The following is a 27,003-nucleotide window of genomic DNA, read 5'->3' as shown; positions in this document are numbered from 1 at the left end:
CTGCAGTGCAGAGATCGTTTCTGCACCGAGTCTATTTTTGCTGCGCTGCAAGTGATGAATTAAATTAACAGCACATTGTTTGAAGTAAATATGAACATGAATTGACACGAAAATGTAGTAATTACATCATAAATGAGAATTGCAATGCTGAAAAAGCATGGCTTTGAAATCAAAATAATGGATAAATGTTGTGTTTGTGGTAAACAGCCACGGGTCAGTAGCGGACTCTTCTGTGAAAGCACAGTCCGTGCTGCTTCCCCTCTCACAAGAGACACCTAAGAGGGGAATTCCCCCCATTTTCAAAAATGAAATTCAGGCCCTGAATAAATGTCTAAAAATCCAGACTGGAGTATCAATATAAATAGTTATAAATGATAAAAAGAAGGCTTTAAAAAGATCGGTATCGGTGATTGGTATCGGCAGATCTGCTTTCTATGATCGGCGATCGGCCTCAAAAACCCTGATCGGAGCACCCCAACTAATTATGTTACTTAGGTACTTTTTATGGAAAGTAATCGGTTACGTTACTTTTGCTGTTATTCGATAAATGGGAAAACAAAGTAACTAGCATTACTTATTCTAAAAAGTAACTCAGATATTTTACTAGCTACTCGAAAAAAGTAATCTGATTACGTAACTCGTGTCATATATAAATATACATTACCCCAACAGTGTTTATAAGAGTGACATCCAAATTAACAGTTTTCTTTCTGACCAACTTGAAATCACCGATTGCATGGATTGCTATTCATATGACAAAATAATGACTAAAAATAAACAATGTTGCCATCAAAAGACTTCATTAACAAAATCTTGAAGGTGAAAAAGGTCCATTGCCTATTGTCAATAATGTAGATGTATGCAGTCACTTTCGAACGAATCAAATTTTTGTTGGTCAATGTGGCGAATGCGCGTGACCGACTCAAACATGTTACGAAGACAGTGTATAGAAATATTTTGCCCCCATTTGAAATTCTCAAATGCATGGAAATATGCCAAACAACAGCAAATATTACTACACTGTAAAACAAACAACCAAAAACAAAAAACAAAACAATGCGCCTTATGGCGATTGTTAAGGGGTTTTAATTTTTTTAATAACTTGACGAAAATATGACAATATGCCATTCTGGTGAGAGTAAAACTTACCAAAATGAATGAATATGACAAAGAAATACTGACTAAATTTAAACAAAACTGTCATCAGCAAAATTTTGCAAACAAAAAAGGTTCATTGCCTATTGTCAATAGTATAGTCTGTGTGACCAATTTAAACCAGCTGCAAAATCTGCCTTAGGAAATTTTTTACCCTTACGTACATAAAATTCCTGATTGCATGGCTTCCTTTTAAAATGACTGGATTTCACCAACAAAAATTTGCAGTACAAATGTAAAACAAACAAACAAAATAAACTGAACAAAAACAAATGTGCAACATAACGATACAAAGCATTTTAATTTTAATGCCATTTTAGTTACAGTAAAACAGAAATCCCTTGTGAAATTCCAGTGGGAAAATGTGGATTCATACTGAAATTTTGCCTGCAAAAATTTGCCGAAAAAAGTACATTTGACCACACTTTAAAACAAACAACCCCCCTCAAAAAAAGTAAACATTAACACTGCATTTAAATGCACCTGTTACTCACATAGCAGTGTGTCCATACGCAGAGATGGCTTCTTGTCTTGCGTGCACAGACATTATAAAGCACATTAAATGCTGGGACACATTCTCTCTCAAAGTGATAGGGGAGAATAAAATGCCATGTTGCTAAAATAAGCATCTCAGTGGGGTGTGGAGAGAGTCGAAGCTGTCTGGTCTATTCAGCTCTGGCAAGATACAGCCCAGTCGGCTGGGAACCTGAAGCAGCACGTATAATCAGATAAAAGAGGATACTTCATCACCGTGTTCCAGACTCAATCCAGGTCAGCGGCGCATGCTCCACGGCGCTGACAATGAGGCCGTCGTATATCAGGAACATCAGACTTTCAGTTCAATTTCCGACCTGGCAGAACTCGCACTGCGTTTATGAAAAATGCTGAGCACGGGATGATGGAAGTAAGATGAGTTTAAGTTTACAAAACAGCTTATGACCAAAAGAGGGGTATAATCTCAGGATTTATATACTTAACTTAAACTAGAAACCAAAAAATTTTTACTTAAAATTAAATAAACGTTAACAGTTATTTTTTTCAGCTAGTTGCAAAGGAAACATTTCTAATTTTTATTTAGTTTAACTTGTACTAAAACAACTAAAATTAAAATGAATAAATATATATATGTATATATACCTATAAAAAACTAATAATGTGACAAAAACACAACAAAATTATTAAACATTTAACTAAAATTAAAATGAATACACAAACACAATGCAGCATGTGTAAACAAGTTTTAAACTAGTAAGCAAGTGGTTGCTGGCGTGTCATTTCTAGGACATTTGCTAGGTGGTTTCTAACTTGTCCAATTCAAAAATCACCACTAATAAAGCAAGAAAGCTGTTAAAGCCATGGTGTAGTGGTAATGAACATTTAGATCTCTTTTTCCTTTCTCGCCTCGTCTGTACCATAGTCTGTTTTTCTGTCATTCTGTCTATCTATGTTGTTCTGTTCATCTGTCAGTCTGTCGCTCTTGTCTATTGTTCTATCTGTCGTTCTCTCTATGTCTGTCATTCTGTCCATTGTTCTAACTAGGGATGCACCGATACCACTTTTTCCAGTACTCGCCTGATATCACACTTAATTATGCCCATTAAAATGTATTTTACATATTTTTGTTACTTTCACTGTTAATTTTTTTTCTCTCTATGGTAGCCTACATCATCTATAATTTAATAGCATTAGAGCTGCTCCATTCACTCGACAAGCCCGCGCATCTGCGCCGCCGCACGCTCAATCCACTCAGCGTGCTTTGTTTATCAGCTCGCGCACATCAGCTTTACAGGCGTTAATACTGAATGTTATATTCGTTATATTCATTGCATACATATACTTCGTAGTAGACATCCTTAACTCCATTCTGCTGTCTGTTGTTCTGTTGTCTGTGTTTCTTTGTCTGAATATGGCGCTTATCACATGCTGTGTGGTATCGGCGTTTGGTATCGGGGCATTTTAACGAGTACGAGTACGAGTACAGGAGCTCAGTATCGGGCCCGATACCGATACCAGTATTCTAACTATCTGTCTATTGTTCTATTTGTCTGTCTGTCGTTCTGTCCATCTGCCTGTCTGTCTGTTGTTCTGTCTATCTGTCATTCTGTGTGTCGTTATATCTAACTATCTGTCTGTAGTTCTGTCTATCTGTCAGTCTGTCAATCTATTGTTCTGTCTATCTGTCAGTCTGTCGTTCTGTCTATCTGTACGTCTTTCGGTTTAACTATCTCTGTTTTTCTATCTGTAAGTCTGTTGTTCTGTCTATCTGTACGTCGTTCTGTCTATCTGTTTTTCTATCTGTCAGCCTGTCATTCTGTCTATCTGTACGTTGTTCTAACTATCTCTGTTTTTCTATCTGTCAGTCTGTCGCTCTGTCTCTGTTGTTCTGTCTATCTGTCATTTTGGCTGTCGTTCTGTCTATCTTTCTGTTGTTCTGTCTATATGTCAGTCTGTCGCTCTGTCTAAATATCTGTTGTTCTATCTGTTAGTCTGTCGTTCTCTCTAACTATCTGTCTATCCATCGTTCTGTCTGTCTGTTGTTTTATTTGTTAGTCCGTTGTTCTGTCTATCTGTTGTTCTGTCTGTCATTCTGTCTATCTGTCATTCTGTTGTTCTAACTATCTGTCTGTTGTTCTGTCTATCTGTCATTCTTTCTATCATTCTGTCTAAATATCTGTCTGTCATTCTGTCGTTCTGTACGTCGTTCTAACTATCTCTGTTTTTCTATCTGTCAGTCTGCCATTCTCTCTATCTGTCATTTTGTCTGTCGTTCTGTCTATCTGTACGTCTTTCTATCTAATTATCTCTGTTTTTCTATCTGTCAGTCTGTTGTTCTGTCTATCTGTATGTTGTTCTGTAGGGATGGGCGATATGGGCTTAAAAATATATCTCAATAATTTCTGATATTTATTGCGATAACGACATCAATGACGATAATTTAGGGAATCCTGTTTCTTTAGAGAAAAGTATTATCTTTCCTATTTTTACCCAAAATAGGGTGTTGTGAGCAGTACACACGTAATGTAATTACGGTTTAATTAATACTGGAAGCTGGAGGGTGCCCTTGTGCAGAAACTCCACATATGCATAGTAGAAATAACGCTCCAGGAAATCCCTAATATGGACAAAGGTATCCAGTGATCGCTGTAGCTGAATAAAACGCAGATAGAGAAATTTTAACTGAGGAAACCTGAAGACAATAAACACGTGATTGCACAAAATATATGGTATCTGTGTTCTTCAAGCAATCTTGGGTATTTTTTATAAGGATAGAGTATATTTATAATGCAATGCTAATCGACATAGCCTTTATCACTGTATATAATGCTATAAAATAGCATGATTTCTGCCTTATTCTGTGATATGAAACCACGTCTGATCACAAAAATAAGTTATTTCAAACACTCGACTATGTTATGAAGTTAATATGGAGAGCATGTCAACAAATTAAAATATCTTTGTTGGACAACAGGTTTGCAAACGACTCATACACATGTAAAACTGTGTGGCACACGTGCTAGTGTAGTACATTTACTCAAGGCTCAGACTGATTTTTGTCGCACTGTACAGCCCTATCCAAATCTGTTCCAGATTGTAGAAGGAGCTGCTCAATTTCACGTCCGCCTTCCTTCACGTCACTCCACACAGTCGCACACAGAAATATGTCAACAACTAGACTTTATCGTTATTATTGCGGGAAGATGCATTCTTATCATGTGGAGAATTTTTACCGGTATATCGCAAACGATAAGATATCGCCCATCCCTATTGTTCTGTCTGTCTGTCTTTCTATCTGTCAGTCTGTCGTTCTGTCTATCTGTACGTTGTTCTAACTATCTCTGTTTTTCTCTGTCAGTCTGTCGCTCTGTCTCTGTTGTTCTGTCTGTCATTTTGTCTGTCGTTCTGTCTATCTTTCTGTTGTTTTGTATATCTGTCAGTCTGTCGCTCTGTCTAAATATCTGTTGTTCTTTCTATCTGTCATTCTGTCCATTGTTCTAACTATCTGTCTTTTGTTCTATTTGTTAGTCTGTCGTTCTGTCTATCTGTTGTTCTGTATCTGTCTTTCTGTCTGTCTGTTGTTCTAACTATCTGTCTATCTGTCTGCCATGTCTAACTATCTGTCTGTTGTTGTTCTGTCTATCTATCATTCTGATGTTCTATCTGTCTGCCTATCATTCTGTCTAAATATATGTCTGTTGCTCTGTCTGTCAGTCTGTCATTCTGTCTAACTATCTATCTGTTGTTCTGTCTATCTGTCATTCTTTCTATCATTCTGTCTAAATATCTGTCTGTTGTTCTGTTCTGTCAGTCTGTCTAACTATCTGTCTGTTGTTTTTTCTATCTGTCATTCTGTCCCTCGTTCTAACTATCTGTCTATTGTTCTGTCTGTCAGTCTGTTGTTTTGTCTATCTGTCAGTCTGTCATTCTGTCTAACTATGTTTATTGCTCTATCTGTCTGTCTGTCGTTCTGTTTATCTGTTGTTCTGTCTAACTATCTGTCTGTTGTTCTGTCTATCTGACATTCTGTTATTCTGTCTATCTGTCTGTCATTCTGTCTATGTTGTTCTGTCTATCTGTCAGTCTGTCGCTCTGTCTAAATATCTGTCTATTGTTCTATCTGTCAGTCTGTCATTCTCTCTATGTCTGTTGTTCTTTCTGTCATTCTTTCCATTGTTCTAACTATCTGCCTATTGTTCTATTTGTCTGTCTGTCTGTCTGTTGTTCTGTCTATCTGTCATTCTGTCTGTCGTTCTGTCTAACTAACTAACTAACTAACTATTGTTCTGTCTGTCAGTCTGTCATTCTGTCTAATTGTTTGTCTGTTGTTCTGTCTATCTGACTATCTGTCTTATTATGTTTATTGTTCTATCTGTCAGTCTTGTTCTTTCTGTCATTCTGTCCACCGTTCTGTCTATTGTTCTATTTGTCTGTCTGTCATTCTGTCTGTTCTTCTGTCTATCTGTCATTCTGTATATCGTTCTGTCTAAATATCTGTCTGTTGTCTAAATATCTGTCTGTTTGTCTATATACCTCTATTGTTCTGCCTGTCATTCTGTCAATCTTTGTCTGTTTTTCTTTGTCTATCTATCTGACTTATAAAGATGCAAAATGCACAAAAATAAAAAAACACTATAAAGGGATCACAGAAACATCTTCTTCCCTGTCTTTAAATTAGTATTTTAAAAAGAATACCAAAACCCTCCCGCTCTAAGAGCTGAGATTTTGATGTTTACAGTTGCTTTAGTGCACACTGCACACACATAACAAACATCGTAGTTCCTGATACATAAGACCGACCACCCAGCGGATCGTGTGGGTGGTGAGACAGTAAATAAACTATCTGAAGGAGGGGGTGATGTTTGCCTGGAGAGAGCCTGGCAGCTCGGTTAGCTGCAAGTACAACTGTTAGCTTATCTACAAACAGTAGTAGCGATCGGCGCTCACATGATCAAAGCCTGAATGCAGCATGCCTAGCTTCCATGGAGACTGAAAGGTACATTGGAAGCAGTCATGCTAGCTTCCTCACCTCGGATGCGATCATTATCTCCCCTGAACTCGCTTTCATGGCTGGTGTGAGTAACTCACAAGTTATTAAAGCCAGATTCATACACGCAGTGCAATACATTAGGGGAAAATAATGTATTCTGAAAACAGAATATTCAATGAGGAAAAAAAAACTGTAGGGTGGGACTTTTCCCCAGTTCTTCTGGTCGATGTGAGTTAGTACAGATGATGTTTTTAGACATTTTTCTCACTGAATTTACTACACTGATCATATATTCATTGTGTATTACCTTGTAGGCAGGGTGATTCATCTTAAGGAGCTGGAGGATAATAACTCACAGGCTTTCTATTGTCCGTCCGAAACCCAGATTGGGCTTTATAATCTAGAGTCTGCCAGTGAGAAGAATGTAAGTCTTGCTCATGGTTTCAAAAGCAACAGCACAGGGTAACAACGAGCTAAAAATGAAGCACATTAAAAAATAATTAAGTATAGACTTGGTCGGTGTCCTGACATTCCATGTGACAATGTTTGTTCTCCTGAAGGAGAGAAGGGTAGTCGGCTTTGTGGCTTCCTTTCGGCTTGGCGTCGGTGTCGAGTCATAGCTGTGGGGGGCGGAGTCAGCATGGGGGAAACCAATCCTTTCCCCCTCTCTGTAAAAGTATGGTGTTAACCCAGAATGGCCTTCATAAAATCATTTCTGCCTTCCGACAGAGCAAGATGCGTGTAAAAACTGAGCCGTATTGGGTCGGACTGTCCATACGGTATCTGTGACTGGACAAACGACATATAACGGAATGGTCAGAGGTGTCGTTTTTCTGACACTTTTTGTTACCTGATTGAGTCTCCAGGCAAGAGAGAGCTTACAGCAATCCTATACGTGACGGCATGTGAAAGTAAACATTTGTCATTTTGTTTTGCATAATTTTAATAAAGTGATAAAGACCTGAGTAAAAAGCCTATCATACTTTTTTATTGGTATATTAGAAAGAATTTTAACATTGACAAAACACAGGTAACATTAAAGGTCCACTGAAGTGCCTTGAAATGTGCAGCGTTATTCTATGTGGTATACGTATAGCCTTATCATTTTCACAAATACATGCGGTAAAATAAATAGATATAAAATAACATGAAAGTATTCCTTACGAAAATGAACCATGTTGTTTTGTACTACAACCAAAAAAACAAAAACATGGTTACTATAGTTAAACCATGGTAAAAAAAAAAAAAATTACCATGGTTTTGCTGCACTTACCATAGTTTAACCATGGTGTTTGTAGTAAAACTGTGGTTATAGGCTACAATTGGTAATAAAAACCTTCTACACATTTACTATAGTAAAACCATTTTTAATTTTCATAAAAGGATTGTTTATAATAATATGAAATAAATGTTTTAATAGGTTATGAGTATGACATTTATTTCGTTGTGATGTGAAAACAAGGGTTGTGGTGCAGGGGGACGGGACTGTAATGACAGGTCATTACAGGGTAAGTAGTGTAGCCTATCTGGAGTGCATATGAATATGAATATTAAGCTTGATATGTTTCATTGTATATCCATAACTACTGTTCTCCTTGCCGGTGTTCTGATGATTTGTGCTACCCGCTCAGATTGTGCTACCTCCGTCTGTTAATCGGCAGTATATAAATCTACAGATCGTTTTTTTTTTTAGCTTATTAGAGGTGCAGAACGCCACACAGCAACTTATCGCCATTTCACCAGGAAAAAAAGAATAGAAATCATAACAAAGAGTAAAGATCAAGCACCTAACAGGGTCTCTGCATGTTAATTTGAATGGTTTGTTTTCCCCCACGGCATAAACGGATATGACGTTTTTCTGGGCGTTCCCAGCAATGCCGACCAAGTCTATGCGATATATGTGAAACCTAATAACTGGCAAGTCTCAAAACTATTTAAATTGAGATATTTTGAAATACTTTTGTATTTTAAAATATTTAAAAAATTTTTAATAAAAACATTATTGAAATTAAATAATAACATATCTGTAAAATAAAACATTAAAATATCATTTAATTTTAAATACAATTCAATAATGCATATCGATGTAAAAAAAATATAATGCGAACATGTATGTTTATAGGTGCATCATGCTGTATTAAAATTAAATTAAATATTAACATTTCAGCAAAATAAATCAAATTTAATGACACTTTTAGCAAAATGAAAAAAATTTATAAATTAAATTCAAATAAAAAAACAAAAAAAGAAAGAAAAACAAAATCTACTAAAATAATAAAATAAAAATAGAATAATAAAATAAAATACAATAAAATAAAAATCAGAGTAAAATGAATTACAGTACATAATTCATTTATTAACCCCTGCAATAAAAATAGCATGAGTATATAAGAATGTTTATAGTAACAAAACAAAATATAATATAAAATAAAATAAAATATAAAAATCCACAGAAAAAATGATAAAATAAAATAAATATGTTAAGTTATTAACAATAAAAAATAGCGTGGGTCTGTAAGAGTGTAGTGTGTGTGTGTGTGTGTGAGAGAGAGAGATTTTGTAAAATGCACATGTTCAAGTTCAAGCATGTTCAAGCAAAATTAAAATATTTACATTTTAGAAAAATCAAATGAAATAAAACTAACTAAAAAGAAATGTAACTAAAAAAAAAAAAATCTAAGTAAAATTTATTACTTATTATTATTGGCTTGCTCAAAAAATTGGGTGGTTTTGTGACAGTGTATGTAGTATGTGCGTGTGAATGAGTACACTGCACCTGTCTATCTTACAAAGAGCGATGAACATGTCTGTTTCCATGTGCAAACAGCTCCAAGCCATGTCAGCAAGAGTGATGGAACAGCAAAGTCACGTAAGACACAGCACCTCCTCGTCTTATCGCAGAGCGACGTGCTTCTCTAATTAAGGGCAAGCCAGTCTAGTGCTGGTGTTATGACTACCGAGACGGCGGCTATTTTTCAAAAACCACTTCTCTGATGCCTAAAGGGCCTCGGGGGAGAGGCAGAGAACAGCAGCCTCTCCACCAGCAGATCATTGATTAAAAAGGCTTATGAACTTCCACCTGCGCTGCAGGAAAAGGAGGACAAACAGGACTCTCTGCTCTCTGTGCTCAAAAGCAACCGGGTTTTTGGAAGGAAATCCTCAGGCAAAAAATCTGCTCGAATGCGTGTTTCTTTCTGTCAGTTGAAAACAGCTGTTTAGCAGCAGTTTTGTCTCGTCTTTTCCGTGCATTTCAAAGTTCTTCATCGTTTTTTATATGCTAAACAGTCAAAGCTCTGCAGCAATGATTCATTTAGCAGACAGACAAAATCTTACCATGAAAAACCTTTTTGTTCTGTAGTTACGTACTTTATGCTGCAGAAACATGCGTCAAATGCTGTAAAATGTCTCATTGGGGCTGTATGGTCTGGGTTAAATTATTCATTCTTTTATGTGTTTTGTATGCTTAAAGATGCCCATCTGTTTACATTTATTCTATGCCAGAGGCCTACTAGAGCTGCTTTCAAGATCATTATTTTGTTTGCTGAAGTGTGTTTCTGAGGTCTTGCACCCTAGGAAACTCCTACCCAAAGAAATTGATTTGAACAAGGGGAGGTTGAGCTTATGTATACGGCACCAATTTAAACATGCATATAGACTAGAGCGAGAATGGAGTCAATTACTGAACACATCTACTGGCTTCTGTCAACATTGATTTGTTTCAGACTAAGATCTCTGCCTTAGCGAGACTCTCTAATTGCACTGGCCCTAACCCTCTAATTACTCTGAGGCTGCAGCTATTCATTTCTTTGTTTACCACGCAAAGAAAAAAAGAACAAAAGACAGAAATATAGAGCGGAAGAAAGGAAGAATGAATGAAAAAACAAAATAGAAAGGGAAAGACCAAAAGAATAAGAATAAAATTATATAAAGGAAAATAAGAAATAAACACATTATCGAAAAGTGGAAAGAAATAAAATAACAAAAAGAAATAAAGAATAAAGAATGAAAGACATAAGGAGAAAAACAAAAAAAAGGAAGAAAGCAAAAAAGCGCAAAATAAAGAATGATCGAAAGAATGAAAAAAGAACAAAAGAAAGAAATATAGAGTGAAAGAATGATGGAAAGAACTGAAGAAAGAAAATAAACAATGAACAAAAGAAATAATGGAAGAAAAAATTACAAAAAAAAAATGAAATAACAGAATGGACAAAACAAAGAAAAGTCAAAATAAAGAATAAAAGAAAACGAAAAATAAAGCAATGTGCAAAAGAAAGAAACAAAAATAATAGAATGAAAAACAAACAGAAAAAGCAAAAATGAAAGAGCAGGAGGCGGCAAAAGAAGGAAAAATAATGAAGGAAAAATATCAAAAGAATGAAAGAACAAAAACTAAAATAAATTGAGAAAAACAATGAGATTAAAAAAGAAAAAGAAAAGAGCAAAAAAAGTGCAAATAAAAGGAAAGAAAAAGGAAAAATATAACAAAAATAAATTAAATAAACTAAAGGAATAAACGAATTAATGAAAAAAGAAGGAAAGACAGAATGGAAGAAAGAACAAATTAAAGAATGATATAAAGAAAGAATGGAAGGAAAATAACAAATGAAAGCAGGAAAGAATAAAAAAAAAATACAGTGCCAAAGAAAGAACATTAGAAAGACATAACTGAAAAAGAAAATAAAAATGAAAAGAATGTAAGAAAAAGAACAAAACAAAATTTAAGAAAAGAAAGAGAAAACAAAAGACATGTATAGGAATATAAAGAACAAATTAGAAAGAATGGAAAATTAAAGAATGAAAGAGAAGGGCTAAAGGAGGAAAGAAAAAAAATAACAAAACTATTAAAGATGAAAGACAGGAATAAAAGAATGAAGAAAATAACAAAAGAATGAAGCAGAGTAAAAATCAAACAAATAAACAAACCCAAGTAAGCTCTCTCAAAGCATTTCAGGTCAAACTTCAGTTTGGCAACCAATTCTTAACTATGACTTTTGCCTCAATAAACGCCTAATTTGCTGCTTATTAATAGTTAGTAAGGTAGTTGTTAAGTTTAGATATAGGGTAGGATTAAGGGATGTAAAAAATGGTCATGCGGAACAAGGCATTAAGGCTTTATAAGCACTAATAAAGAGGCAATATGCTAGTAATATGCATGCTAATAAGCAACTAGTTAATAGTAAGAATTGGTACCTAAACTAAAGTGTTACTGCATTTCGTATCTTTCATGTTGTAAACAGGCCTTTAGATTCTCATATCAACAGAACGCAACTGAAGAGCGATTTACCTGAAGTTCTGGAGGGGCTGTTTTCACTCCCAGCCACAGTTGTGTCTTTCTCTGGCTTTCCTGTGGTCTGGGATGAAGGTTCCTCTGTTGGAACTGCTTCAGATGTTATCCAGCCCTGAGCCAACACAAAAGACTCCGACCCTCCTGACCTGGACTCAGCCTGCTGGGAAGTGTCCTTTGGACCTGGACTAGTCGGCAGAACCGTAGGCCCAGCTTGCGTCATTATTATGGTAGGAACCAGTGGTTGTGGAGTATCTACCTCCTCTTGAACCACAGGTAACCACGTGCTGGAAACGGCTGGATCTGGAGTACACAAAATGTCTTCGGTAGTGGTTTCTTCTCCAGGCTGGGAAGGAGTGATTCCTACGGTTGGTGGTTGAATTGCTAGCTTGTCCTCGTTGGGATCTCCAGGGCTTGGTGTGGTAGGTGTGTTGGAAGTGTGTGTTTCCGGTGCAATAGTCAACCCTAGGTCTTGATTCCGTTTAACAAAAGGCATGTTGACTTTATTCGAGGGATTGTTCTTGTGTTTTTCAATGGGGCGATGGACGTACATGATTTCCCCCCTGGCTTCCTCAACCGTGTCGGCTGGTTTCTCATGCTTGGGTTCACTAGTAGGTTGAGTCGTCTGGAGACTCATAAGCTGCCATCTGACAGTGGTCTCCAGCGGGACACCGTGGTCATCGGATCCATTCATTTGGTGGTCAAGGGTGAACGGTAACTCCTTCCCTCCACTTCCTTCGCCATCTTTTTCTTCCTCTGCAGATAACGGTGACAGAGGACCTTTGGGAATAGGGTAACCATCCTCGTTCAAGTCTTTCCCTTCCCCGGAGAAGTTCTCAGGGTTGTTGCTGAAAACAGGAATGGTCATGATCTCCAAACTGGCTCTTTTGGCTTCCATGGGACTGCTTGTTTGAGTTATGAAATGCCTATTATTGCTTGGGGCAACTTTCAAGGACTTTAGCGGCAAAATTTGTTGGCTGCTCCTCATGGAACCAAAGCTCTTAGATGCCGAAGAAAGAGTCGGATCCGCCGTTCCTGATCTAATAGCTCCTGCAGAGATGACAAAACACTGTGATTAACGGAGCGAGGGAGGAGATTGTTTCATTTAAATGTATGTTTAATTAGCGAGCAAAATATGCTAACTCCCGCCCCAGAACTATGGTAATTAACTTTAATGTGTGCGGCTCGATATAGAACTGTCATTATTTATCCGTCAATGCCCTGGAGATATCCAGCAATTAATCTATCGGTCTCAACACACCTATCTTTTAATCAAACCCCTGTTTCAAAGGAAAAATGAGCTACAAGCGTAGCTAAAACGACCTTTATTCTCTTCCCAAAGGGTAATATTTGACTCCCGGGTGAAACGGGGATGAAATGTACATTCGTTTTGAAAGCAATCCAGGTAATAAGGTTCTTTTTCTTTATGTTGCCCCGGCACAAAGAACTCGTACATCATGCTCCTGTCCGGTGCCGTTAATTCCCAATGCTTTCTAACAGTAAATCTAGACAAAATAAGACCCAAATCTTTATGTTCAAGAAGCAAAAAGGTCTTGATTTACATCATGATGTATGTAGGTATTAATTCAAAGCGCAATAAAGTAAAAACACCGTAAGCACTAGACTTATTATTATTATTAAGTGACTACTGCATACTGCAGTACACGGTGCTAAACCAAATCCTAAACAAAGGTTTCACTGGCTGTGTGGAAGAGATATTTGGTTTAGCTTAAGTATTTACTGTGTGCATGGATAATTCATATATCTGCTCAGGTAACATGCTTTGCCTTAAAGGAAACAAGCAGTGTTTAGCATTTAGGCCGTTTTAGATATTCACAGACCATATGTTCGGTACACACAATGAAATATGAAACAATAATGAATTATTCAAGACTCTGCTGTTGCGGTGTCACATGGATGTGGTGCAATTTACATAACCAAGTAATTGAGCAATTAATAATATGAATAACTGATTACTCTCTGCAGTCACAGGAAATTAAATAGATTCTACCAATTACCTGGATGTACTGTAATAGTGGGACAATTACCCACACAATGTAAAGTATTTGGAGCAAGATCAAACCAAGTGGCATCTGCATGCAAAAGCTGTGAGGGATTTTTTTTTTATCAGAGTGTCTATTTACACTAAGTGCAAATAGCCCGCCTTGTTGGCAGAGGCTGTTTACACTAACTCCACCCACCAGTGTGTGATTGGGATAGTCAACACTGAGAAAGAACGCTCCTTAAACATCAGTTTCAGTGGCGTAGATGGTAAGGTGCATGCTTTTTGAAGCGATCGAACCCGGCAACCCGCCTTTTGCCAAACATTTTTTCTCTCTTTTCAAATCTCATATCGCATCGGAAAGGCATTTATTTTCAATAAAAATGAAGGAAATAATAAAAAAGTTGAAAATAAAGTATCGGGTAGGGTTAGGGTAGGTGTAGGGAGGGCTTTATTGTCCCAATAAGGTGGCATTAATTTAATAATTTGAATTAAAATTATAATTTACACTAAATATGTTATTATTGCGTACTGTTTTATAATGTACTACAATACTGAGGTGCAGATAATTGCCACTGTTAGCAATAAGTAGTATAAATAGCAGAAAATCTTGCTATTTTAAAATAGTGTAAATAGAATCTATAGCGATTTGCACAGTGTAAATAGCATATCGTTAAAATACTGCTATTTTCACTTAGTGTAAATAGCATCCATCACTATTTACACTTAGTGCAAATAGCTGCTGCCTTTTTTATATCCATTTTTGCGATTACTTTTAAGCAGCTAGTGTCAAGGTGGTTTTTAGTCTGGGTGATACAAAGCTGCATTTTGTGATATATAGTTACAAATATGAATAGTCATAACTGTAAGCTATTAAGTTGCAACTGTAAGATACAAAGTCACACTTATGAGATAAAAAATCGTAACTGTGAGACATGCATTTGCAACTGGGAGAAAAAAAAAATCCAAACTGGGAGATGCAAAATCCCAATTTTGAAAGTTTAAATGTGAGACAGTCACAACCAAGAGGCATAAATTTGCAATTGGTAGATGTAAAGTCGAAATTCTGAGATATAAAGTCGCATTCAGAAGAAGTCGCAATTATAAAATATCGCAATTGGAATAATAAGTTGCAATTGTAAGATATAACATTGCATTTAGAAGATGTTGCAACTGGGAAAATAGTTTCAATAATGAGATATAAAGTCGGAATTGTAACAAAAAGTCACAATTGCGAGATATAATGTCACAATTGGAAGAAAGTATTGCATTCGGGAGAGTCCGAATTATAAAACAAAAAGTCGCAATTTGGAGATACAATGTTGCAGTTAGAAGAACTAAAGTTGCAATTATGAGATATAAAATCAAAACTGTCAGATATAATATCACAATTGGGATAAAAGAGTCACAATTGTGAGATATAACACTGCATTCAGAAGATGTTGTTGTAATTAGGAAAAGAAGTTGCAATAATTAGATTTAAAGTCTCAATATTGAAAAAAGTCACAATCATTAGATAAAATGTCGCATTGGAAAAAAGGCACAATTATGAGATATAAAGTCAAAACTGCGAGATATAAAGTCGCAATTGTGAGAAAATGTCGAAATTGTGAGAATAGTGATAATTGTTAGACATAAATTATAAGACAAAAAGTCACAATTTGGAGATGCAATGTTGTAGTTAGAAGAACTAAACTTGCAATTCTGAGATATAAAGTTGCATTTAGAAACAAATCAGTCAGGAGAGTAAATAATATAAAGAAATATTAATTGAAAAATGTGATATAAGGTTTGTGAGATACATAAATTCTAAATTATAAGACAAAAAATACCAAATATGAGACAAAGTTACAATTGAGAGATTTTTTTTACTTTGAGGCAGCAACAGGGTTCCATAGTTTAGCTTTTTAGTTTAACATGTATAAAACATTTTTCTTTAGATTAACTGCCACTTGATTTGATATTTTGTATCTAATGCAATGACATTCAGGCATTTTGTGGTTTAAGTGTCCCCTTAAACAGGGTAAATAAAGCTCAAGCATCTGGACACTCAACAAAACGGATACTTAAGCACGTTGTTCTATGGAACGTATGCATTTCAGAGAATTTGTTCATAGCACACATTTATCCGTATACAATATTTTGTGGAACTCAAGGACATGGTGAGTTTATATAAAAGATGGCAGGATTTTCTGAATTCTCAACAGGCTCTATGTAATGAAACTCGAAACAAGGGGAGAGACGGAGCAGCATGCAGCGAAGGGTGAAATAGCCAGTGAATCCGAACTCGACTAAATGACCTCTGCTGGAGGAAAAATGAACGGAAACAGCCAGATTGAGTCCGGAGTATCTTTACGCACACACTCCATGGCCCTGACGATGATCACGCCTCGTATAATTGGGAGAGACTTGGAATTTGTAGTGGTGCCTGCGGTTTTGGCCAAAGCACATTAATTAGATTCTGATGTAAATAATGCATGCTGACTAAAGCTGGATTTTCACCCGGCATTAAACATTAATGTTCCCTGTTGAATTTGGTTTGCGGGGAGGATATTTGTACTGATGATGCCTTGAGAACAGACTGCTGCCAAAACCCATCGCGCTAAAACCACACCAGTTAGACATGCTTCATTCTCAGCCTAAGGCTCGCAACACTAAATTTTCAGAGGTTGGATCCCATTTTGCTTTCTCTTACTATGCTGCTTTACTTGGCACAGATATGACAAACATTGATATCCATTAAAAGCCCTAGAGCCGATGGCAGGAATACATCTCAGTGCTGTGACCTCTACAGCGTCCCTCCCACTTTTGTATTCCAGAGAATGAATCGTGTCGGCAACCTTCCTCTTCGGCGCCTGTGCCTGAAGAACCATTTGCTGCCATATTGTTTTTCTTTCAAAACAATGAAAAAATAAACAGCAAGCTGTTGGAGGACATAGTATGCCAAGGGCATTTATCTTTGCACCATATCTGATTTGCCGCACTGAAAGCCACACTATGAGGGTTAAAAGTACAGTCCATTCAGTGTTGAAATGTGTACTTGGATTCAGCTGAAGAAATACCAAAAATATGTCCTTCCACTAATTTACAATGGATAAAAACTATTTTTTTTATACATGATTTTTTTTTTCTCTGTTCACTTCCTTTCATTGGTGCTTCTTCAACCATGGGCACTTTTGGACATGAACAACTTTTCACACTTTATTTGTCCACTAACAAATATGAACCGTCTTCAGGTAATGCTGCCACAAATTAGATATAGACGTAATTTAATGGTCGAAGTTTAAAGGGGTCATATGATGCGATTTCAAGGTGTCCTTTCTCTTTGGAGTGTTACAAGCTGTTCGTGAATAGATAAGATCCCTAAAGTTGCAAAGACTAAAGTCTCAAACCCAAAGAGATGTTCTTTATAAAAGTTAAGACTCGTCCACACCCTCCTAAAACGCCTCGTTCAAACACGCCCCCACATGTCTACGTCACGATGTGGGAAGATTTGCATAACGCTGCCCAAATGTTCAAGCAAAGAAAGAAGGCATAACTTTATTGTTGCTGCCATGTTGTGAAGACGCTGTGTTTCGTTGCGAAAGCAAAAATACTTTGTTTGGTCTTCCAAAAGAGGACACGACTAGAAATCAGTGGTTAAGTTGTATTTACAACACTGTTCCAGAACAGTTTAACCCAAATATCCAGATGTGTGCAGCACATTTTATGGAGGACTGTTTCCTGATCCTGGAAGAGTAGACTATAATGCCGGCAGTTCTGACTCACAGTCTGTAAGTACGTTTTTATATTTAAAGAATTTGCCACTGATGACTCAAACGCGAGTTTTGAGCAGTGTAGAGTAGCGCTTGTTGTTTGTCGTTTCTCTGATCACAAATGCAGACATGGTTTTATGTTTACGCAGCGCGATGCAACGCAACGCGTAAAAAAATAAAAGTATAAGTCATTATAATCCATAATTATATCCCCACTGGATGCAACAAATGCCTAGTTTATAATGGGTTTTAATGTTTTTGTCTCGTCGCAACAGGTCACGGCATCACAGTATGGTAAGGGGCGTAACATTTCCGTCACACGCTTGAGGCATTCGGCCAATCACAACGCACTGGATAGCTGGCCAATCAGAGCACACCTCGCTTTTCAGAACGATGAGCTTTGTAAAAATTGACGCGTTTCAGAAAGGCGGGGCATAGAGGAGAAACAATAATGTACAGTATGTGGAAAATAATGTGTTTTTGAACCTTAAACCACATAAACACATTTCATTACACCAAATACACAAAATAATGTTCTTGTTAGCAACATCATATGACTCCTTTAAGAAACACCCATCTATTGACCAATAAACATTAGATTGACCTCTTGGTTGAAAGATTGACTTCTTGGCCAAAAATCTATAATAGAGGAAACTCACTTTTGTGGTTTCACATCACCCAGTTCTACATAAACCAAGTATAAAATAATACAAAATGTAATCAAGTCCTACTTCAACTAAATTAAGCACGAGCTTCACCTACTTCACAAACTTCAATTAAGAAGAGGAGCTGCATGGTCTAGTGTAATTGTACATGCTTAATATTCTATTAAGCTTTGGACGAGTGTGTTGTACCTTTGGTTGGTCCAGTGAAGCTGTCTGTGAAGGTCTGTGAATATGGATGATCCATATAAGAATTGCTTGGACTCTTTATCTCCTGCTGTACAGCCACCAAGACCACTTCTTTCTCCTGTTCCAAGAGTTCTTCTTCTGGATCTGACGAGGAGGGATTGTATGAATATTCCTTGATATTAGGTTCCACGATGGCGTTATCAGCACCAACTTTGCTTGTTTTCTCTCTACTTGGCTTCGTCCTGGCAGGTGGGACCATTTCTGAGGTTCCTCTGTAGAGGCTGGACTCTGTGGCCAGTATCGCAGGTTCCCCAGTCCCGGTCCAGTACCTAAATGGCTTCATTATTGTGTTCACAAAGTTGGAAATGACGCTGTTGCTGGTCTGAGCTTGCGTAGAGGAAGATGGCGTGGTTGAAGACGGGTCAGGAGACACATCGGGACCATCTGAATCATCAGTCTCCTCTTTCGCCGAACCCCCTTGAAGGTTAAGGTTCTCCTGCTTCTCCACAGCATCGTCTTCCCATTCTACAGACCTTTCTTCAGGTCCAAGATGGATTACAACATGCTCCTCTGAGATTTCAGAAGATTCGTTGTTTATGATGGACTTGAAGTCTTCTTTCTCGAGATCGACCAGACCGGTCCAAGTTGAAGGTTCAGGGAAGGCTCCGTTTCTTTGGAGCGGCACCTCTTCTTCGCTTGAAGAGTTCAAATTGGAGTTTTCTAGGGTTTTGTGGAGTATCACCCCCTGCTCTTCGAAATTCTTCTCTGAAAGAGGAAGATAGTCTCGTTAATGGCGGCACTGACAGATAAAACTATGAAGCAGATATCCATACAGAAGTCCGTAATACGAATTTAACCTAATCCTCATATCATACATTTTTTAGATACTCCTGACACAAGGGTGAATCTCTTGATAAATTATTCGGAAGTATGCTCCAAAATTATGTAGACGGGATGTAAGAGAATTTTTAATGAAACTTCTCAAAGTAAAAAAAGAAATCTCCAGCTCATCATTGAGGTCGAAACCCCCCAAAAAGATGAAAAGATCTTTGTATGAATATATGCCTGTAGCAAAACAGAGAAAGGCCAGTAGTTCAACCAACCTTGATAGCAGTAGGCGTCAAAAAGGTCACTAGTGTCTGGGAACCCGGTGCGGTTGGGGTTGTGGTAAACGGTCCGTACTCCTGGTTCATCTCCTCCGCAGTTACGCCGGGGCAGGTTGATAGGGTAACGCACGCTGCCGTCAGCCAGCCAGCCGGGGTCGCAGCGGTCGAGGCCACCCTGCCAGGCCAGGTAGAGCTGCCCAACCGTGGCCAGCTGAGCTCCCAGAGTGTGGCAGTGAGTGGAAGCAGATACCAGGCTCAACTTCTCCGGCACGCTGGTGTGAAACACTTCACCTAGAGAGAGCAAAGATGGATAGTGCGCGTTATTTATAAGTGCTAATTTCCCATAAGAATTCTGCTGTTTGCAACATGAGACCTATAAATAAACTTTATAAAGAAACTAAATTTGGTTATATATTCATAATATTGTTTAACACATCTACACTGTAAAACATTGCTAAATATACGAAAAACTTCAAATGTACTTTTTGTACCAACGAGATTTAATGTATTGTTTATACATTTTTACAGAGCCCCGCAAATGACACGCAGGAAGAAAATAGCAAAGCGTGCACACAACTTAATAATTCGTTCCCTCGTTTTAAGTAAGTTGTGCCCACAATATAAAAAATTGTTCACTTGATTTGATTCAACTAAATTGTGACCACAATGCGACAATGACCATGTCGTGTGCACGATTTAGTAAAGCAAAGGAACAAATTATTATTTTGTGTGCACAATTTAGTAAAATGAGGGAGCGAATTATGTCCTTCGCACGATTTAGTAAAACAAAGGGAACAAATTATTATATTGTTAGTATTTTTTTTCTTGCATGTCATGTGCAGGGCTCCGTACATTTTTGACTGTATTTCTATAAAATTGTTTTGGTGGGATTTTTTTAAGAAAATGAACAATGAAGGGCTTCTAAACGAAAATGATGTTTGATTATTTTCATGCTATAAAATAAAATAAAAACGGCTAAATTATGCAATATTTTTATCCTTAAATGTAAACAGTCGTCCAAAAACAATTTTATACATTTCAAAAAGTATTTTTTTGTAAAGCCTTGGATATATTTTCAAATCTTTTAATTGTGTACTTTGTACACATTACATTACATATCACATTAAATTGATGTACTTTGTATATAATTTATGTTCCATACTTGTACCACTTGTATACTTGAAACTGTGCTTTCTTTTTTATCTTCCTTATTCTAAACTGGATGTTTGTCATGCATAAAAATAAAATAAAATAAAATAAATATTAGACATTGTCAAGTTAAAAATAAAAAAATATAGCAATATTTAATGAAATATTAGAAATATACTAAATAAAATACTGAATGTTTATCATAAAATCCACCACAATGGCAAAAATCGCTTTGTTTTTCTGTAACAGATCCAATTTCTGTTCATATACCGTAATATACAAGGACAATACTAAATAATTCTAAATAAGTCCACCCAAAGATGGATGGATGGATGGATAGGCAAATAGATAAACACGCAAATAAATAGACAAATAAATAAACACGCAAATAAATAAAACATTTTATCAATTAAAACAAAAGTTCTGTAAAAATACATAAATGAATAAATTACACCAATATGACAGGCATTAAACTTTTAAGACATTCAGGAATACTAATTCACAGTAGGAGGCAGAACCGTCACTCCTGCACGAAACAAATGGACGTGCACTTTTTAAAAAAAAAAGAGCATGTTATAACTGTACCCGCTCTGGCATAAACCGTAGGGCTGAGCTGAAAGCATGGTGACCTACTTAGATGTTCTGGGAGTTGGGACATGAGCAGGTACATGCATCTCCGCTGTCTGAGGCTCACGAGGACATTTAAAGACACAGTTTTTGGATGACTGAGCTGTAACTGAATGCATCTGCGGTACCTTGCAGGCCGGTGGCAAAGCAGTACACATCGAACATCTCGACGGGGTCTCGGCTGCCGTAGTTCCTCACGCCAGGTGAGTCCTCCCTGTCGCCAAAGCAGCCGGGCCGAGGCGACTGGATGGGATACCTGGGTAAGGAGCCAAAACAAACCAGGAGTCATTTCCAGGGAGGGAAGGAGTGAGCAAGATAAACTGTGCAATTACTGGAAAGTGCATCGATTTGGATGGCGCAGGGGTGCCGGCTAAAGTCTGATTAAGAGATTAAACATGGCACTCCAGGGTTTCCGAAGAGAAATAGCGGATAGGGGTTCTCGCGCAGCCCAAATATTGAAGTCAGTTATATAAAACCATTAAAGCAGCCCACATATATTCCATCCCAGTCCAGAGATCTCTGATGTCTCCATACGCTTGCGCTAATTGCACGTTTGCGTCTTCACTGATGTGTAGCCAAGCTTCTCTGGAGATGGCCCAATTAGAGCTCTTCCATGCAGGGAGGGAAAAACCCGCTCACCCTTTTATTCGGTGAGGGCCGGGCCTCGTGGCTCAATAACGAGCTGACAATATGCGGTAGATATGAATGTTGAAATCAATAGCCGCCTGACATTCAGCCACGGAAAAGTGATTGGAGGTGGCAAGCCTGAAGAAACGGGGTTGTAATGCGGTCGATACATAATAGATATTACGATTAATTAGAACGGCTGATTATTAAATTGCTTTGAGTCCCGGATTCCTTCTGAAGAAAGTCGCGCTATTCTGTTTCATGCAAGGGGGACCAATTTATCAGCACGGCAGCTAAAAATTTCATTCTGATCTACAAAGTGATAGTTTTATAAGTAACATTAAAAAGAAGATTTAGAGATTCGTTGGGGAATAGAATTATGTAAACATGTTCAAAGACTTGTTTGCTCCCAAACATATGCTTGTTTCTGAGTTTGGTCCACAAAATTGAAGGACTTGAGAGAAAAGCAAAAGGTCTCTTAGTAAACCTTTACAGCATGTACTTTGTATACTAGTTTGTTATTGACCTGTAACTCTTGTAACTTGTAATTTTTTTCTTCCTTGTTCTTGTCGTTAAACATACAAAAATTACTGGACATTTGTCCTTTAAAAAAAAAAAAAAAAAAATTGGACATTTGTCATATCAAAAAATAAAAATATTAAATAAAATATTCTAAATATACTAAAATTATTGGTTTGTCATATTGAAATAAAATAAAACATTGAAATATTCACTAAAATTTTATAGATACACAAAAATAAAACACTGGATGTTTGATAAGTTGAAAAGGAAATAAATAAAATTAAATATTAGAATATTCTATAAAATATTATTTATCAAGCCAATAAAATACTAGACAATTTTCAGGTTTAAAATAAAATAAAAAGACAAAGAATAGAAGACATTTATCATGTTAAAAATAAAACAAAAATATTCAATAAAATAAATATACTATACACACACACACACACACACGTATATTAGTGCTGTCAAAATGACTGTTAACGCATGCGATAAATTTTTTCCAGTTTAACAGCGTTAGAAATATTTGAATAAAGATAAAATATTAGACATTTGTCACGTTGAAAATGAAATAAAATAAAATATTTGAATATTCTATAAAATATTATTAAAACTAAATTACAGAAACTTTTATTGAATATTATAAATTTACACAACCAAAAATACTGCACTTTTGTTCTGTTGAAAATACAATGAAATAAAATAAAATAAATGCTAGACATTTGTGACCCTGGACCACAAAACCAGTCATAAGTCGCTGGGGTATATTTGTAGCAATAGCCAAAAATACATTGTATGGGTCAAAATTTTCGATTTTTCTTTTATGCCAAAAAATCATTAGAATATTAAGTAAAGAAAATTAATTTCCTACCATTCAAAACCAAATTTTTGATTAGTAATATGCATTGCTAAGAACTTCATTTGGACGACTTTAAATGCGATTTTCTCAATATTTAGATTTTTTTGCACCCTCAGATTCCAGATTTTCAAATAGTTGTATCTCGGCCAGATATTGTCCTATCCTAACAAACAATACATCAATAGAAAGCTTATTTATTCAACTTTCAGATGATGTATAAATCTCAATTTCCAAAAATGTTCCCTTATGACTGGTTTTGTGGTCCAGGGTAACATTTGTAATGCTGAAAATAAAATAAACATTAAAATGTTTAATAAAATATTATAAATACACTAAATATAATGAAACAGAATTACATAAACAAATCAAAGATGTCTTAAATGCTAAATATAAAGGCACAATTTCCAAAAATGGACTAATCTCTTGTTCTGACCTCACAGTCTGGTCCGACAGCCAGCCGGCATCGCAGTTGTCGTAGCCGTCATCAAAAGTGGCCTGCAGCTGGGCTGGTGTGGCAATATTGGCAGAGTTCTCCAGACAAACTCTTTTGGCATCAGTGAAGGACAGCGCGTAGCGGTCGTGAGGCGCACGGTAGTGAAAGACCACTCCTGTTTGGGAAAAAAAAAACAGAGTGCATGATGGGAACCATGCATAAACTATGTCCCAAATGAACAGCAATAATAAGTGTTTAACTTAATAAATGAAACAATGCAGGCCCCTTGAAACGCTTTATTTCCTGAATTTCACTTTCATTCCTGTTTTTCCGCCATTCCTCAATCCTATAAGAAAAGCAAAAGACAGGAACACAGTACAAAAGAAGCGAAATCCCAGCACCAGTTCTTTGACCAGTCAGAGGACGGACTTCCAGTCCGATGTACAAAGAAATTAGATTCCTGGGATTGTTTTTGAACTGTCCGTCTGTTATTCCTGAGTCACACCGCTTTGGAGTCCCTTTCGTCCTCTACTCTACACTCCACGTCCATAACCTCGGCTGTCGGCTGCCATCCCGGGAGAACGCACAAACATGAAAGGGACAAAGGAAAATCCTCAAAGCTAGGTGGGCCAATTTATGGCGAAACACTTCAGACGACGTCTTAAGGGGGAAGATTTCAGTCTCCCTGAGCAATACGGCTGTTTCTTACCCAACTGTGGCAGCTACGCCACTTCAAAGGGGCACGGGAGGAAGACGTCTCTTTCGGTTTTTATTTCCTTCCTTCCTTCCTTTTTTCGGCCTGCTTCTCTTTTTCGCTTCCCATTGGAGTTTAGGACAGACTCGGAGCGTATAAAAATATTCACTGTCTGTGACAAACATCTGGGGATGAGATATGTGGGACTCTCGTCCACTGAGGGATGCTGCATCTTATTAGAAAAGAGGGTCAGAGTTTCCATATCTCATTTCCCCAAGACATAACTCGGGGAAGGTCAGATTTGTGACCAGTTAGCTAACTGTTTTGTTGAATGTCTGTAACGTTCACATTATGCTTCAGTCTGAAATCCTAGCTACACTTTTTAAGCAATAGTTCACTCAAAAATACAGAAATGTAGCATTACATCTCTTGCTCACCAGTGGATCCTCTGCAGTGAATGGGTGCCGTCAGAATGAGAGTCCAAACGGCTGATAAAAACATCTCAATAATCCACAAAACTCCAAGTCCATCAAATAATGTCTTGTGAAGTTGCGTGTTTGTAATAAACAAATCCATCAATAAGGCATTTAACTTTAAACCATCACTTCTGGCCAAGATACGAGTCAATAATCCATAATAACACCAGTGGGAAAGTCTGTTGTTCTCTCAAAATCAAAATCAAAATCCACCAACATATTTTTTTAGAACTGTTTTTGCTTGTAAATGGTGTTTGGTCTGTGCATATTTCTCTCTTGATTCAAATTAGATGACTTTTTCCACTGGAGAAAGCAATATTTTGAACAGAGGACTCATATTTTAGCTGGAAGCAACATTTTTATGTTAAAAACAATGATGATGGATTTGTTTATTACAGCTTTTCACTTCACAAGACATTAACTGCTAGACTGGAGTCGTATGGATTACTTGTGGATTATTGTAATGTTTTTATCAGGTGTTTGGACTCTCATTCTGACGGCACCCATTCACTGCAGAGGATCCATTGGTGAGCAAGTGATGTAATGCTACATTTCTCCAAATCTGTTCCGATGAAGAAACAAACTCATCTACATCTTAGATGGCCTGAGGGTGAGTCGATTTGCAGCAATTTTTAATTTTTTTGGTGAAGTTTTCCTTTAAAAAACAAGATAAATAAACAAACAAACAAATAAATAAACAGTTTCCAAATGGGGATTTTCGCAGTGATGCCATAAAAGAACCATTTTTCGACCTTTCAATCAACAGTTCTTAAACCATTTTTATAGTGAAAAACTGTGAAAAACATTTTACTAATCTAAACCTTTTTCCTGTATAAATAATCTTTAAAGGTTCCATGGATGTTAAAGGTTCTTCATGGAACCAAAAATGCCATTGAAGAACCTTTATTTTTACATAAATGTTCTATTGCGTTAAACAGTGCAACGTTAGTTTAATTAAATACATAATTATGCAATTAATCTGTCTGCATCTGTGTACTTTTCACATGAATACAGAATTTAAAAAAAACATCAAGAATGTTTTCTGAGGAGGTTTTACTTAGTAACACAGATTGTGGTCAAATGTGGTCGAACTGCATGTTATTTTTTATTTTATATATTCCTGTAAATTGTCTCGACTCTTCGTTCCCTTCATTATCCAGTTTGTGTTCAAAAATACGTTGCTGTAACACAATAAGGTGTGAAAGCGTCTAAGGTTGATGAATGCTTTAATTGGCAATGTTATTGCTATTTCCATAAAAGCTCGTAACAGTAATGGGAATTTTTCATGATACTGGCTGCCAGCATTTTTCAGTGCTTTAATTGCTGAGCTCAAACTAATTAACCATTCAGACGTGCAGAGGAGGAGGTTTCAGTACGTGAGTATCCGCATGTATAATATTAATAATGCACTGGCATCTCATAATGCATTTTTTAAGAGTCACTCTCTCTTCAGAGAAGTAAAATTTTGTTCAAAGTTTTGCAATCAGAAATTATGACTTCATCATAATGGTCATACATTTGTTTCCCTATGCTGTTGGATGCTGTATAGGTTATGTTCACTGAAATCATGTTTATGTTTAACTTCATATTTGATTTCCTACCTATATAAATATTTCAATGCAATTTTTTTTGTGTGTGTTTTTTATAGATAGTGTTTGTGTTTACTCCTTACAATTATATATATACATATATTTTTAGGTTTTTATTTTCTATATTTTTAGATATTTTAATTTAAAATGTATTTATTTTTCAGTTTTATTTGTAATTTTTTTATGTGATAGTTTTTATATTATTTTTATTCCTTACTTATTATTCTTTTATTTCGATTTTTTATTTTTGTATTTATTTACTATTATTTAATTTGCCATTTGATGTTTTATTTTTAAAAATATATTTATTTTATTTTATTTAAATTTTTATATTATTTTTATTATGACTAATATTTTGTTTTTAATATTGATTCCTTACTATACTAGAA

General features: G+C 36.4%; 1 protein-coding gene and 1 long non-coding RNA gene across 2 annotated transcripts in view; one reads left to right on the top strand and one right to left on the bottom strand.

Annotated features, from left to right (window-relative positions):
- LOC107687726 (neurocan core protein-like) overlaps window positions 1-27,003 on the bottom strand; it is a 166,937-nt gene that overhangs the window by 68,805 nt on the left and 71,129 nt on the right. Inside the window, exons 4-8 of the mRNA XM_016485176.1 lie at window positions 23,856-24,030; window positions 21,543-21,670; window positions 19,636-19,929; window positions 18,536-19,297; window positions 11,925-12,974 (exon numbers count right to left, since the gene is read on the bottom strand). Of these exons, the coding sequence (XP_016340662.1) occupies window positions 11,925-12,974; window positions 18,536-19,297; window positions 19,636-19,929; window positions 21,543-21,670; window positions 23,856-24,030 (2,409 nt within the window). The remainder of the gene's footprint in view (window positions 1-11,924; window positions 12,975-18,535; window positions 19,298-19,635; window positions 19,930-21,542; window positions 21,671-23,855; window positions 24,031-27,003) is intronic.
- On the top strand, window positions 477-13,436 carry LOC107687727 (uncharacterized). The gene is made up of 3 exons (XR_001634158.1): window positions 477-535; window positions 6,389-6,396; window positions 13,425-13,436. It is a non-coding gene; the product is annotated as an uncharacterized LOC107687727 (long non-coding RNA).

The sequence above is a fragment of the Sinocyclocheilus anshuiensis genome, unplaced genomic scaffold (genome assembly GCF_001515605.1).
Source record: "Sinocyclocheilus anshuiensis isolate Anshui unplaced genomic scaffold, SAMN03320099.WGS_v1.1 scaffold305, whole genome shotgun sequence".
Lineage (NCBI taxonomy): Eukaryota > Metazoa > Chordata > Actinopteri > Cypriniformes > Cyprinidae > Sinocyclocheilus > Sinocyclocheilus anshuiensis.
Note: the sequence above shows the minus strand (reverse complement) of the source record. Positions and strands in the feature narration are given on the sequence as shown.